The following is a 15785-nucleotide window of genomic DNA, read 5'->3' as shown; positions in this document are numbered from 1 at the left end:
AGACACGGAAGCTGCAGATCTACCAGCTGTATGTCGGCGACGGGGCGAGAGGGGCACTAATCCGGGTGGTCATGGACTGTGGCAGAGCCTATGGAGCATTTGCGGTGGCCCGTAGGGGTGGGTGGGGCGGCACCGGCGAAGATGCGGCGTGGGACTGGAGTATGGCAGGCAACGAAGGAGAGAGGACTTTTTACTCAGCTGCCGAGTGGTAGAGTAAATATTGGGAGGCGGCGCGTGGCTGAGGATAATTTATTCTCCACTATCGTCGATTGGGATCAGCTATGTGTCGGTCAGAGGAATAAAACTGAATTTCTATTCCTCTAACCGGTTATAGGGGATAGATGAAAATGCCCTAAAATATCTAACAGTAGCCAGTTTTCTATCCAAGTGTATAACGAAACATTAACCAAAGAGACAAAGTTGATCTACCGATTTTTTTAATTAATAATGAATGATAATTCTGTAATTTAAAACTTGGTAAAGGCCCCGTAAAAATTGTAAAAATAGGAAGGACGCCATAAATAACAGCGTCCAGGATGGACTCTGTTGCTAACAGCATACAGGTCTGGACGCTAGTATGGATGGCGTCCAGTCATGTCGTTACATTGGTGCTCTGATGAGGCTTAATCAAGTCATTTTCCACTTATAGATATAGAGGTTTCATGACTTAGAGCATCTCCAGCAGACGTCTTAAAAAGTGACCCTTAAAAACACATATAAGGGGCACTGTAAACCATTTTTACGATGCAAAATTGTTCAGGACAGAGCAGACCCCGTAAATAAAACCGTATCCCACTGTAGCTCTTTTTTTCCTTTTCCTCCTGTCCCGGCAAAGCACGTCTTCGGCCACGACGTGCCTTGCCCCGAAGCCCCAGCTCCGCCTGCGTCGCCCCTGCCTCGCCCCGGCGCCGCCCGCCCCGACCGCGCGCTCCCTGGCGCACCTTCCCGTCCCCGATTGAGTTCCATGCACCAAGCGCACTCGCCGCTCCACCACCACTGCCGGTCGTGGCAGGCGGAGCAGCAGCTGGCAGCCTTCTAGCAGGCGTTCCCGTGGATGGTGGCGCCAGTCTACGTCGACCTGATCAAGGAGGAGGACGACAACGATGATGCTACCTAGATCTACCGCCCGCCGCTGACTGTTTTTATACTTTTCATTTAATTTCTTAGATTTAAATAATATAAATAGGACTTCTGTTGGCTGTTGTATTTTTTAAAATTTTCAAAAGCTAGCGCAAATGTGAAATGCTTTTGACCGTGTTGGACGCATCTACGAACCGGCAGACAAAAACAAACACTAGCATCCACCTGACCAACCCAACTGAACAAAGATCAGAGAAAATTCGCGTTAGTTTGGAAGGTTACACGAAGGCCGAGTTCAACACACAGGACGCTACTAACAATAACGTCCAGGTGTGGACGTGGTTCGCAACAGCGACCAGGCCTGGACGCTACTAATCATTGCGTCCATCCTACTTTTCAAAATTCCAACTTATCGTTACTAGTTTTGGAATTACAGAATTAAAATTTATTATTAATAAAAAATCGGCTCATCTATTGATTGATGTGTCTTTCTTTTCATGGCTGCAAAGTACCGCAAGACTGTTAAACATATATGTATCTTTTGGACCTTTGTTGGTGCCTTGCATGTCCAGATGTGGATAACTAGAAACTACTAGGGAAAACCTTATACACAGAAGCTTATCAGTAGCGTGTCTTAAAAGGGAGCGCTAGTGTTAGCAGTAGCGCGCCTGCAAGGGCGCTACTGCTACCAACATAGCAGTAGCGCGTCAGCATATATAGAACGCGTTAATACTATAATTGTCAAACCGTTGCTGATAGGCTAGGTATAGTAATGGCACCTTTCTGCTAACCGCACTACTGTTAAGGAGCTAGTAGCAGCGCCTTTCTTTGATGCGGTGCTCCTGCTAAGCCTTATCCTCAAGGCCCGTGGATCTCCCTGGCCCTCACTCTCCCTCCCCCACTCTCTCTGACGAACCGCCGTCGCCCATTGCCGCCTTCGCCATCGCCGCATTGCCGCCGCCAGTAAGCCTCGCCATCCTCCTCCTTCCTCCTCCTCCATCCGCCGTCCATCCTCCCTCCTCCCTCCTTCTCCCTCCTCCCTCCTACCACCTCCAGCCGCCACTCCTCCTCCCTCCTCCTCCTTCCTTTGGCCACCACCCCTCCTCCCTCCTTTTCCCTCCTCCATCCGCCGCCCCTCCTCCCTCCTCCTCTGGCCGCCACTCCTTCCTTCCCCTCCTCCTCCTCCCACTTAGTAGTATTTTATTAAATTTGTAAATTGAAGAAAACAAAATGCTTCAGAACATAAGTGATCAAAGACTAAAAAATTGATAGTTGAAAGTTTAAATATTGTTCCTCCCCAATTTTGTAGAAGTATACATATTTATCAAATCACTTTGGTCAACTATGATGGTTTATAAGGGCGTGTTTGGTTGTAGTTTGCAACAGTAGTTGCATTGCATGTCCATCTCCAGCCAGCCTGGTTGATGAAATGCAGCCTCATATGCAGCAGATGCAACCTGTTTGGTTGCCGGCATCGCATGGAGAGGCATTTACCCCCTGCTGTTTGGTTGCCGTTTTTGTGCTTAGGGTGTGAGCAGATGCAAACTTCAGCTGTTTGGTTGCAAACAGCGTTTGTGTTCTGCTCACCCCATTCAAATGTGATGGCCTTACCACCACATGATCAGCACAACAACAACAGCAGAACATCAAGATCAAACATATGACAGCAAACTTAACACAACAAGCAAGCAAAAGACAGCAAACTACTTAACTACATAGCATAAGTCTAGATTTAAACCAGGGGCATCCTCCTTCCCTGCTCCATGACAGGGTGCTGCTCCTGGCCAAAGTATGAACAAGTTCCAGCACAAGTCTCGCCACACACCATAAAAGTTCTCCACTAACACCTTACTTATGTTAACTACGTAGCCTGCTCGATGTTACCAACGCAATTGTGCCTGGTGCAATGAAACCTGCACATCACCGGGGAGTCGTGGTTGTAGATCTGAACCTTCAGTCCGAGTCCGGAGATGTGCACAACGACGAGGTCGCCGGGGACGATCCGGTGGCGGCGGCAGAAGTAGTTCCAGCCCCGGCCAAGCACCATGTGCCCCTCGAAGTTCTGCACCTGCAACCAGAACATGCACCGCTTGTTCGCCGACAGCCTGACCACGCGCGGGAGCCGCTTGATGACCAACCAGGTGTTCATCACCTCCACGAACTTGGGAGGCACGACGAGCATGGCGAGGTCCTTGTTGTCCTTGATCTGCTGGTAGAAGCGCATCGGCTCCCTGGCCCCCTCCTCGTGGCCCTGCCTCGGAGATCGTCCCCTTGAACGAGGCACGCTCATGAAGGCGATCCTGCCAGGCAGGTCCACCTTCCCGAGCCACCTGTTCGTGGGGATGAAATCCTCGGCGCACTCAGCTCCGGCCACCGCCTGAGCTCCTCCTCCCGGCACATCTCAGCCAGTCTGCAATATCTTGTCAGGTAAGATGACAAGTATTAGTGCACAAACTCTTTGCAAAATGGCACTGATCAGGGACATTTGCCCAAGAGCAAATGACACTGATCAGTCCACAAACTCTTTGAGGAAATGGCACTTATCAATGGCACTTGTTGTTGGGCAAGTCCACTGATCAGTGCCACTGATCAGTGGACTTGCCCAACAGCAAGTGCCATTGATAAGTGGCATTTTGCCCAACAGCAAGTGCCATTGATTAGTGGCACTGATCAGATGACTTGCTGTTGGGCAAGTCCATTGATCAGTGCCATCTTCTCTGATGCAACTGGCACTCAACATTGCACTATCCTAAACATGGTAACATCTAAAAATAGCAACACCAAGTGCCAATAGCACCCATGTGCATCCATGCAGATTTGGCACCATCCTAAAATGCTCCTACTACATGCACGTATAACATTCAACACAAACCCTAGCTAGAACATGTATGTTAGCAACATGAGACATGAACGTGATCCTATCTAGAACATGAACATGCCATCAGTCAGCATGAATCTAGCATTCATCACTCAACATGTAGAACATAAACATGCCATCAGTCAACATGATTCTAACATTCATCACTCAACATGAACATGATTCTAGCATGAACACACCTACTAGCATGAACACAAATCATAGGACACACAAGCAGTAGCACAAGAAAAATTATCCTAGCACACACAGTACAAAACAAGAACATATCAGTTCGATTGGATTCGATTGGGATCGCATCCAATCGGATCTGCTATAATCCTATCTAATCCTATCGAATCCACTAACTACTACCACATGCCTAAGAAATAAACATCTAATCTACATCCAGGAGCAAGGATTGACGGGTTTGACTCACCGGAGCACGCACAACCGCGGCAAACCGAGGCCGGGGTGAAAACCCCAGCGGGAAGGAGAGAGGGGCGGAGCAGACGAGGAGCCGGCCCCGGCGACGGCATGCGGCCTCGGCCCCGTGCTCAACGCCACGCATGCGTCTTAGTGGGGGTGAATTGATCAGCTTCTCCTTCAGAAGAGATAGGCCCAGGATTTCTGTTATCTATCTAAATTTGATTCCGGATAGTGAGGATGAAGTTCATGAGGAGGAAGATGGTGCTGATTCAGATGATGATGAGAACCCACTTGTTGAATACCTGTATGCCCAAGGACTCAGACTGGGCGACGAGGAAATCAGCAACCTGTGGGACATGCTTCCGCTACGTGAAGACTACCTAGGGAAGCCATTCGTGACCCGCCTCACAAGGACGAATGTTAAACGGCATATCATGGTATGTTACTTAGTGTGGTAATTACATGATATGCATGCTTAGTTAGTGTAGTAGTTCATATGATATGCATGTTGTAGTATTGTGATGAGAGGCCTAGTTTAGAATTCATTTAGTGAAGAATTTTATGACATGCATGTAGTGTAGTAATATGCGATGATATGCTTAGTGTATGCAGTAATCTAATGATATGCCTAATTACTGTAGTAATTTGATGCTTGGCGTATAGTGTAGTGATCTGATGATATATATGCTCAGTGTTGAATCCAATGATATATGTGTCTTGAAGTGTATGCTTTGTTGATAATTGCACGTGACATGATCATATATCATGTCAACTATTTTCAGAAATTACCTAAGAGGTTACTTGATAGCTGTGGCATCGACCCGGGCGAAGAAGGCATGGCTGCTGGACTACGCCTTACCAAAACGGGCTCCATCACCAACTGTGCCTATGCAGTGGACACGGACGGTCGCACTGTCTTGAGCAGGGCAGGGTGGAAGAAGTTCCTTCGTGCCAAGAATCTTCGGGTAGGACAGGCGATCCTACTCACTGTTGCGAACACCCGTCGCCATGACTTGAGGATGATGATCACCATCCACCTCATTTAGAACTGGGGTGGGCCATGTATCAATGTGAAATGAACTTGTTATGTTAGCTCTTGTTTGCGAGTACTTGTCGTGTATTACCGTACCTATATCTACTCATATCTAGGTACTATTGCTTGTGATGGATTGCAACTATTATTAACTGGTATCTAATGCTCTACTAGCTATGATTATTCCACTGTGTGATGTTTTATATGCTGTAGTGTGACATGGTAACTGTTATATATGGTAGAGGCTGGTCTCTAAGACCTTGTACAAAGCAAGGTGCTTAGGGATGTGCTTCCACTGTGTGATGTTTTGTACGTGCCAGGTTGTAGTATGAAATGCTCACTGTTCTATATGGTAGTGGCTGGTCTCTAATTGGATCGACATGTTGAACTATAGTATCAATGGTAGAGGCGTTTCGTTGTGCGCCACATCCAATAGTTCACATAATTAATTATCCAAAGATTAAGGTATGAAACCCTTGGTCCTACATAGCAACATTTCGTTCCAAAAATTAAGGTACTTCCACATTCAAACTAACTAATACTACAAATTCGAAGGAACTACTTAATACATTAACAGCACATAGGGAAGTAGCCCTGGTCCAACGGCTTGAGAAATGACGAACAAAAACTGAAAGAAGAAGGATCAGCCAGTAGCAGCACCATCAGCCTCCCAGCCTCACAACTTCAGCCATCCTGGTGAACTCCAGGTTTTTTCCTGCAAAACACACATGTGATGTAGGAGGCAAGAAAATAAATATGCCAGGGGTCTTGTCATGGCATCTAATCGCACGGAATGCTAGTACAAATGATGGAGAACAAAACATCCAACATGAGCAAATTCATAGGAGTTCTAGATCCATGGATACCATCAAGAAAAAATGCTCAGTTTTAATTCAGACATGAGACTTGGTGAAAACATGCATATTCATATCAGCAACATTGATATGGCATCTTTGCAAGCTTGGGTCAGTGACTTGTCTTGTGTTTCATGGCATGACAATTATTTTAACAATAAATAGACATGAAATTGACCCAAACTCATGTACAAAGTTATGCCATATGATGCATGGATTAATTCACACATAAATGACAAAATGCCAACTTTGTATAGAATTTGCAGTACTGAAATATTTCAGTGTGTACTGAAACTGCAGTAGTGAAATAATTCAGTGTGCATCAGTGTGTACTGAAATTGTAGTAACTAAATATTTTAGTGCCTACCGGTGTGTACCGAAATATTTCAGTGTCTACCACTACAACATTACAAGTTTTGCCTAGGGCAGTATCGAAATATTTCAGTGCCTACCGGTGTGTACCGAAATATTTCAGTGTCCACCACTACAACATTACAAATTTTGCCTAGGGCAGTTCCGAAATATTTCAGTGCCTACCGGTGTGTACCGAAATATTTCAGTGTCTACCACTAGAACATTACTAATTTTTCCTAGGGTTCATATGATGCCTAGGGTTCACAAACATCATAATCCATTCTCCAAATCCATGTACTCAAATATTCATGCAATTCATTGAGATTAAAATGCCATCTAGCATTCCCTCTCTGAGCTATTACGATTAGTATCACCACGATGTAAGCACGAGCAGTAGGAAGATGAGGAGTGGGAAAACTTACTATAAACATAGCTACCGCCGCCGTTCAGACGAGGAGAGCGGCGAGGGAAGCGTGGAGAACGGCGGGGAAGCGAGGTCGCGACCACTGTCCTCCTCATCTTGCGCTTCGGAGTCTCCGGTGACTCGGTTGGAGGCTGCACAATCTGCAACGGCACCTCGTGCACGGTGGGTTCCTGATCCAGTGGATGCTCTACCCTGGATCTGAATGCCCACCACCTGCGCCTGGTTCACTCGCTGGACGAATTGGCCCGCTCCATTGCCCAGAGGAGGATCTCGATCTTGTGAATCGGTTGTGCGGGCGGGGGGCAAAGCTTTGCCCTCTCCTTCTTCGTCAAATTCTTGAGAGTGGCCATTGCCGTCCAGCTCATCTGCCTTGTGTTGTCAAACCAAGAACGGATCTCCCTCAACCTGGCCAACTTGACCTGGTCGCCGCCGGCGATCTACATGAAGTCGGTGTTCTCGCCGCCGGCCATCAGCTCGACCTGCCGTGGAAGAGGGGGTGGGGGTGGGTGGGGGGTGGTTGCCTGAGTGGAGCGAAGTTGCAGCGGCAAGAAGGAGGAGATGACTACTGTGGACTTGGAGGAGAGGGAGGAGATGGCCACCAATGAGTAATTGTGGAATGTGTAGCACCATGGCGGCGGTTATGCATTCGATTAGAGGGGCGGCGCGTGCAAATTTTCCTAGGACTAAACCGCCCCTAGATTAAAACGCGTTCCCACCTTGTCACGAGTACCAGCCCCACTCGTTTTAGTACTTTCGCGTACTTTCATCGGAGTACTACCCAGTACTTCGTATTTGTCTGCCGTTAGATCGACATCAACGAACGGTTCTAAAAAAGCCCAACCACTCTAAACCTTGTATTTTATGACATGCATTAACATTTCTTTAATTAAACATGTGGTCAAAATTAGGCACAAAATACAAAAGAGGCTAATAAACCAGGACGGAGGTAGTACGTCGGGACCGTTGTGTAGATTATATACATTAGCCACTTTTAGAAAAATGCATCTCTAATCTATATTAGCCACTTTGAATCTTCTATATGTTCTAACACTATGCCAGTATTGTAGATGATATACATTGGTGACATCTTTGATTTGCAGAATTTACTAATCGACATGATTAGGAAAGAGGTGCGCCATTTGATTTATCTCACTCTTAAAGAGATAAAGCGGGGGTAGTAAAATCAAAACTACTCCCTCCGTCTCGATTTAGAGGGCATGCGCATAGTTTTAGGTCATCCATTCGACTAACTAAATATGAGTTATATGTCATCTAAAGTAAATCATTAGATTCTCAAGCCAGTGTAGTTTCTAAACATATATTCTTCATCACATATAATACATATATAACTAGTTAAATTATCAACCTAGAACGACGTGCAGTCCCTGTAAACCGAGACGGAGGGAGTACTACTTTAGAGCATGGCTAATAATACAGCCAACTGCCGGCTATAAGATGTTGCCATATCATCTATAGCCAACACATATTGTCACTCATACAATAAGGTTAGCTATAAGATTAGTACTTTTTCTCATCTTCTGTCTACCTCTTTCCTCACATTTATTGCATATGTCTTGAAGCACGCATACAGTCAGGCCCCTGCATGAGAGCTCACTCCCCTTACTTTTTCATGTCTCTCTCCTCCGCATAAGCAAAATTACCATGTAAGCAAGCTATAAGCTCACTACTGGACTGGATCTTATGCCATTTCCAATGCATTGGTGCTTAAATGGGGTGCTAAGCACATTAAATAGTTTAGCAACTAATGTCCATAATGCATAGGTGCTTCTAACATTTAATGCTTTAGCAACTGAACTATTACATGCATTGGTGGGTTTCTTTCATTGAATTATTTTTTCCTAGGTTCATGTGCTTGGCATTGGTTATTCCCGGGATCACCATACTAACCTCTCTTCTCTTTATTACCTTGTCACATCAGATTTTTTGCCTACATGTCAGCCTTAGCACATGTGTAAGGTGGAGCATTGAAAAGGGCCTTAGGGTTGATCCATGCCACAATTGATTATTAAATTGAATGTAAAATGTATTTGTCTGAACGATTGTGTGTTTAACAGGATAAGTGTTAAAAAAATGCAGGTCATCTACCGAGCATCCGGATGGACGGTGCATGGTCATTACTATGCCATGCGGAAATGAGAGAGCTTATGGACTTTGGATGGAACTGATGGGGGGTGATAGCACGGACTACAACCGATTTAGATGGCTGTCGGTGTCCTATTTTTGTGGGTTGTATCTATTTGTTTTATCTCTTGTCTTTGTTTGGTTATTTGAGATGGTTTTCACAAGTTGATCATTTATTTGTCTTAATAAATGATTATGTGTATCGCTTGATGCAGTGGTTGACTATCAAAGAGGTAACCCACCAGTGCAGCTTGAAGAGCAACAGATTTGAACGCAAAAAACCGAAAAAAAAACTGACAATGGGATGTCGAGGATGAGATTTACACCACGATGTTATTTGTACACGCTCAATAGAAGATGGTTTCTAGTCTTCTCACGGGAAAACGAAAAGAAATGACCAGATCTAGTCTTCTCCAGCATTGATAATGTGTGTGGCTACAATTAATTAGGCCTCATCGATGGTCGATCCCCTTTAGGAAAAGCCAAAAAGAAGAACTTTATTTTAGTGCTAGCATGACTACAATAAATTATCCAAGACCCCATATAGTAGATGGGTAGTCCCGAAGTCCACAAAACTATTCAACGTGAATCTCAAGAAGGGGAGAAAATAATGGTACTCTCATCTGCTCCTAAACTAGCCATAATGGGGAGTAACTTAGAATAGTAACATGCGTATATTACTAGTCTATAGCCACAATATGTGGTGTCATGCAACACTTTATTTATTAGGCTGTAGACTCATCTTATCTTGATATGTGTGATGTTACTCGATTAGGGCGTTTTGAAGCTCGGCCTCCATGGAGGCCGGATTTTTTAAAAAATTCAAAATTCGTATTTTTCAATTTCAAAAAATCTGAAAAAAAATCATACAAGTAAACAAGGATGTTATGTGTATGTATGTGAAGTTTGAGGATGAGATACCCTAAAATGCGATCTGTGCAAAAAAGACAAATTCATAGACTTTGAGGATGAATAATGCATCTATTAAAAAGTCTCAGATTTGTTCCTTTTGTGTAGCACTCATTTTAAGGTGTTTTGTCCTGAAAATTTACAGACATATGCTTTATGTCTCTAAGTATGTGTGAATTTTTTTTCAATTTTTTTTAAAACGTGAAAGTTTGAATTTTGACCAAGTCAAACCCGGGCTTCATGGAGCTCGAGCTCTAAAGAGCATTTTCGATGTTACTCATACTACTAGTAACTAGCTATGTTACCACATGGCTCTCTTTCTTCATTAATTACTTGCACATCATCTACTTTGTCTAGATAAGTGTGATGGTACCACATATGTTACTCCTATTGTGAGTAGTCTTAGTTGGAGGATGTCAGGTTTTGGTTAACTCTGTCCTCACAAATATGATTCTCTGCATACTTTTATGTTAAAGGACGGGTCGAAGATTCGTTTATAGGAAGACATCTCACGAGGCAATGCCAATCTTCCAGTACATCATTACTCGCGGTAAGAATAATACTATTGCACTTTATCCTCATCGAATATTTCATTCAGGAGGGACTTGATTGGTAATCTTGGTACCATAAAATACGGGAATATAGAAGGATAAACGGACTGCAGTTTGTCATTCTCTCCAGTTCAGCTGCTGGCTTACCCACGTTGTCTTTACGTGGGGATGAGGACCTGCTGCCTCCCCACACACGCAGATGGACGCACACGCAGCGCACCTAGAGGACCTAATAATTATAAAACGTGCACACTGATTGTCTGTCTTTGTATCCCTGCTATCAAAGCGCCCTTGACCTGATACCACTCACATCCCCTCCGCCCCTTCTCTCCCTCACCTTCGCTCGGCGGCGGCGGCAGCAGGGCGTGTCCAGGTACTAGCATGTAAATCGATCTGAAGCTCCATCGCCTTCACTTCACTTCACTTCACTCGGCAGCAAGCAACAAGGCCTCCAGGTAGTGTAGATCTTGTTTGAGATGCATATATGTAGGTTGGCTTGTTATTTGCGAGTGCGGATCTGCCGTCTGCTGATTCACCATTGATCGCAGCGCTCTGGCAGATCAACTTCCGACCAATCTGCAGCTAGCGACTACGCTGAAAGCCGACTGGACTTGGGATAGTTTGACTTGCAGCAGTACTGAAAGTGCAACTATCCCTAGGTGATTTTGGTAATTCATAACAACATATAGCTCATTGAGCTAATACTATTCCAAGATGATTATTTCAGGAAAGCTCAATGATTGGCATGGCATGGATGTGAAAGTGGAACTATCAAAATGCTAAGGACAAAAAATTGGCTCAAGCTCAAAAGTTCAAGACTCTTCATTTTATATTTTAGTGATCCAAGATCACATTGAGTCTTTAGGAAAAGCCAATACTATCAAGGAGGGATGAGGTGTTGCTTAATGAGCCTCTTGCTTTATGTGCTTGGTGATATGCTCCAAAATCCTCAACCACTTTTCCATAGCCACAAATGACCTAAACTCTAAGCCAAACTCGGTCATACCGATTCTTTCTATCCGGCGCCACCGAGTTTCACTTGTCATTTGCCACTGCCAAATCCTAGCAATTCGGTCCCATCGATAAGGATCTCGGTCTCACCGAGATGGGATTGCAAACTCTCTGTTTCCCTTTCGTAACTTTTCGGTCTCAAGGAAAGAGCGAATCGGTCCCACCGAGATTGCAATGTACACTCTCTGTTTCCTTCTTGTAACTTCTCGGTCTCACCGAAAGAGCAAGTCAGTCCCACCGAGTTTACCTGACCAACTCTCTGGTTAGCTTATTGCCAAACTCGGTCTCACCGAGTTTGTGTAATCGGCCTCACCGAGATTACGTTGTGCCCAAACCCTAACCGAATCGGTCCTACCGAGTTGCATGTCAGTCCCACCGAAATCTCTAACGGTCACTAGTTTACCTTTTCGGTCCGACCGAGTTTGATGATTCGGTCCCACCGAGATTGGTAGATTGTGTGTAACGGTTGGATTTTGTGTGGAGGCTATATATACCCCTCCACCTCCTCTTCATTCCGAGAGAGAGCTATCAGAACACATACACCATTCCAACTCATATGTTCTGAGAGAGAACCACCTACTCATGTGTTGAGACCAAGATATTCCATTCCAACCATATGAATCTTGATCTCTAGCCTTCCCCAAGTTGCTTTCCACTCAAACCTTCTTTCCACCAGATCCAAATCCTATGAGAGAGAGTTGAGTGTTGGAGAGACTATCACTTGAAGCACAAGAGCAAGGAGTTCATCATCAACACACCATTTGTTACTTCTTGGAGAGTGGTGTCTCCTAGATTGGCTAGGTGTCACTTGGAAGCCTCCAACAAGATTGTGGAGTTGAACCAAGGAGTTTGTAAGGGCAAGGAGATCGCCTACTTCGTGAAGATCTACCGCTAGTGAGGCAAGTCCTTTATGGGCGATGGCCATGGTGGGATAGACAAGGTTGCTTCTTCGTGGACCCTTCGTGGGTGGAGCCCTCCGTGGACTCGCGCAACCGTTACCCTTCGTGGGTTGAAGTCTCCATCAACGTGGATGTAGGATAGCACAACCTATCCGAACCACGGAAAAACATCCGTGTTTCCAATTGCGTTTGAATCCTCCAAACCCTTCCCTTTACATTCTTGCAAGTTGCATGCTTTACTTTCCGCTGCCAATATACTCTTTGCATGCTTGCTTGAATTGTGTGATGATTGCTTGACTTGTCCTAAGATAGCTAAAATCTGCCACGAACTAAAATAGGGAAAAGGTTAAGTTTTTATTTGGTCAAGTAGTCTAATCACCCCCCCCCCCCTCTAGACATACTTTCGATCCTACAAGTACTGCTCTCAGTTTGCATAATATAGATATTACCTCATCAACTAGCTGCCTGGGTAATTGGTGATTTGGATCTAGCAGCTAGTATATAGGTTTATACTATATGCAAATTTCTAATTTGGTTACCTAGTCATTCATTGTTTTTATGTTTTCCCCACAAGATGTGGAAAACAAAGATGCTGCTAGCAGGGGTAGAACTTGCAACCTTAGCACTGAAGTTATAGCAGGTTATCTACGACTATGCTAGCATATTGGTTTTGCGCGGAAAGAGTTCAATAATTATGTATTACTCCATGGCAACCACAAACTCTGGTAACCCTCGGTAAAAATACTTGGTTTGGCAGCCAAAACAATTTCTCATACATTCATGCTGACCTTGCTATCGTTTCCAGGTTAAAGAACCTACTGACTACAAATGGACCACAAAGCCACTGCCGCACGATGTGGCCTAGAGCATATATTAGTCGATGAAACCGCTGAGCCCAAGGCCCTGCCATTATCACTTTTGGAGGCCATCACTGAGAATTTCTCCAATGAGCTGGTGATCGGACGCGGTGGATTTGCAGTTGTTTATAAGGTATTTTTTGGGTAAAGAAATACATTCGAATGTTAATCACGCTTGATTTGAATATCCATATCGATTGTAACACGTGTTGGTAATATATAGGGAAAACTTGGCAATGGGGAGGTCGCGGTGAAGAGACTGTCCAAAGCTTATATGCATGAAACAGAATTTGACCGGGAGATTGAATGCCTGATGCGGGCAAAACACAAAAATATAGTAAGATTTCTTGGATATTGTGATGACAGACAAAGAAATATGGAAATATACGACGAGAAACTTATCATGGCAGATGTCCACCAAAGATTGTTCTGCTTCGAGTATATACCAAAAGGGAGTCTTGATAAGTATATCAGTACGACCATGTGTCCTCTAACTTTTCTCCTTAGTTTCTTCATGTACTACAAATTATTTAAAAGTTTACACATCAAGTATCTCAAATCATAAACCCGGTTTCTCCTCTCTCCTTCATAGATGGACAACGTGAGTGGGAAACATGCTACAAAATAATCAAAGGGATCTGTGACGGTTTGCAATACCTGCATGACAATCGCATTATTCATTTGGATCTGAAACCCGCCAATATACTGCTCGACGATGACATGGTGCCGAAAATAACTGATTTTGGCCTGTCAAGACGCTTAGATGAAAATCAAAGTCAAGTGCTTACCAAAACTATATCAGGAACAACGTAAGCTAGTGAACTCCTCTTGAAAGCTCAGTCTTTTGTGCTATGTGATTTAATTGCAATCTATTTGTAGATTAACCAATCAGACCTTTTATATTTGCATACAGGGGATATTTGGCACCAGAACGTTATGAAGGGAGTGGAATCACACCCAGGGCCGACTTGTATAGTCTTGGTATTATTATCATGGAAATACTGACCGGGCAGAGGGGGCATCAAGCAACTGAGGATGTAAGAACAATAATATATGCCATTTTTACACAGATAAAAGATCAATTTCCTTCTTGGCTAAGAAGAGACAACTTTAAAATAGTTGTCACGCTTCTACTTCGCATATTTTCATTACATTTTGGTTTGAGATGCTGCATAGTATCATTTCTGGAAGCACACCTGTAAAGTTACCATTTGCCAAGGGCAAATGAACTTAGTCCTTAGGAATAAATGGAAACTTAAAAGGTATACAAGTACCCCAAGTCTTTGAAGGTAAGAAATGTAAGTATTTGAAGAAACTTGGCACTACTAACAAAAGTACAAGCAAACCTGGAAAGGAAAAGGTCGTACAAATAAATATATTCACATAGGTTATTGTTTGCAAGAAGGACCTAACATATTTTTGGTCGAATATTAAAGTGCAACTTATATGGTCATAGATCTGACTTCAATTTATGGGACATGGTTTACTCTTGAATTTTTGTTTTTTAGTTTTCTGCCTGAATGCATGTGGTTGGTATATACTATACATATTGGAGTTTCCTATATAGAAAAGTTGTTGCAGATCCATGACCATAACTCACCACTGCAATTCTTTAGGTGGTTGAAAGTTGGAGTGATAGGTTGGAGAGATCAAAACAAGACACACACTACGAAGAAATACGTGTATGCCACGAGATAGCTTTAAATTGCACACAGTTTAATCCAAAGGACAGACCAGCTAGTGCACAAGACATAATTGACAGGCTTCATGAAATAGAAAGTATCCAGGTATGTTGAAAATTTGAGAGTTTATGCATTTATTCCTTTAATTCCAAGTTGCTATGCCTATATATACCACTCGGATACTTGCATTAGAAGTATTTGAGCTGCTAGAGTATGGACTTTGATGCTTGAGGAACAGGGCCAAGAGTCCCATTGCGCTATTTTCTTTAGTCACACTTCCCTGTTTCAAGACTAAAACTTTTTCTGCGGTAACTAGCCACTGGTAACTGGCTACTAGTAGCGTGTGTCTTATTGCCGGTGGCAGGTGCCAGTGTGAACTTGCACGCAGTCTAGTAACTATTTGTGGATTTAAAAGAAATACACTATATTTCATTTATACGGTCCATCCATACATACAGTTCATCCGTACATCCAACATATATACAGTTTATCCATCCAGTATACATATAATGCCGAGATCCACGAGTCACTTGCACCCGCCCCGTGTGGATATCGTCGTCGTCGCTGCCCCTAGTTGTAAGCCATATAATTGATGATGCAAATAACTGCAGCGATATCATCCCTATAATTTATGGTCCAAATAATGGATGAAGTTTCATATAATGCCTAAAAGCTCCAATGAAGACAACAATCTTGAGAACTAACA

General features: G+C 43.8%; 2 protein-coding genes across 2 annotated transcripts; one reads left to right on the top strand and one right to left on the bottom strand.

Moving 5' to 3' along the window:
• Window positions 1-2941: 2941 nt before the first annotated feature.
• Window positions 2942-4473, bottom strand: LOC147988093 (uncharacterized). Its single transcript, XM_087542600.1, has 2 exons — window positions 4374-4473; window positions 2942-3480 (listed from the first exon to the last, which is right to left on the bottom strand). Exons 1-2 carry the CDS (start codon window positions 4471-4473, stop codon window positions 2942-2944), a joined length of 639 nt encoding a protein of 212 aa, XP_087398726.1.
• Window positions 4474-13361: 8888 nt separating this feature from the next.
• On the top strand, window positions 13362-15455 carry LOC125540472 (putative cysteine-rich receptor-like protein kinase 39). The gene is made up of 6 exons (XM_087542599.1): window positions 13362-13530; window positions 13621-13870; window positions 13990-14206; window positions 14311-14434; window positions 15014-15184; window positions 15444-15455. Exons 1-6 carry the CDS (start codon window positions 13369-13371, stop codon window positions 15453-15455), a joined length of 936 nt encoding a protein of 311 aa, XP_087398725.1. The 5' UTR covers window positions 13362-13368.
• The last annotated feature ends 330 nt before the right edge of the window (window positions 15456-15785 follow it).

Source organism: Triticum urartu, chromosome 2A, assembly GCF_056163025.1.
Source record: "Triticum urartu cultivar PI428250 chromosome 2A, HENAU_Tu73, whole genome shotgun sequence".
In the NCBI taxonomy this organism is placed as follows: Eukaryota; Viridiplantae; Streptophyta; class Magnoliopsida; order Poales; family Poaceae; genus Triticum; species Triticum urartu.
This window is presented reverse-complemented; position numbering and strand designations above follow the sequence as displayed.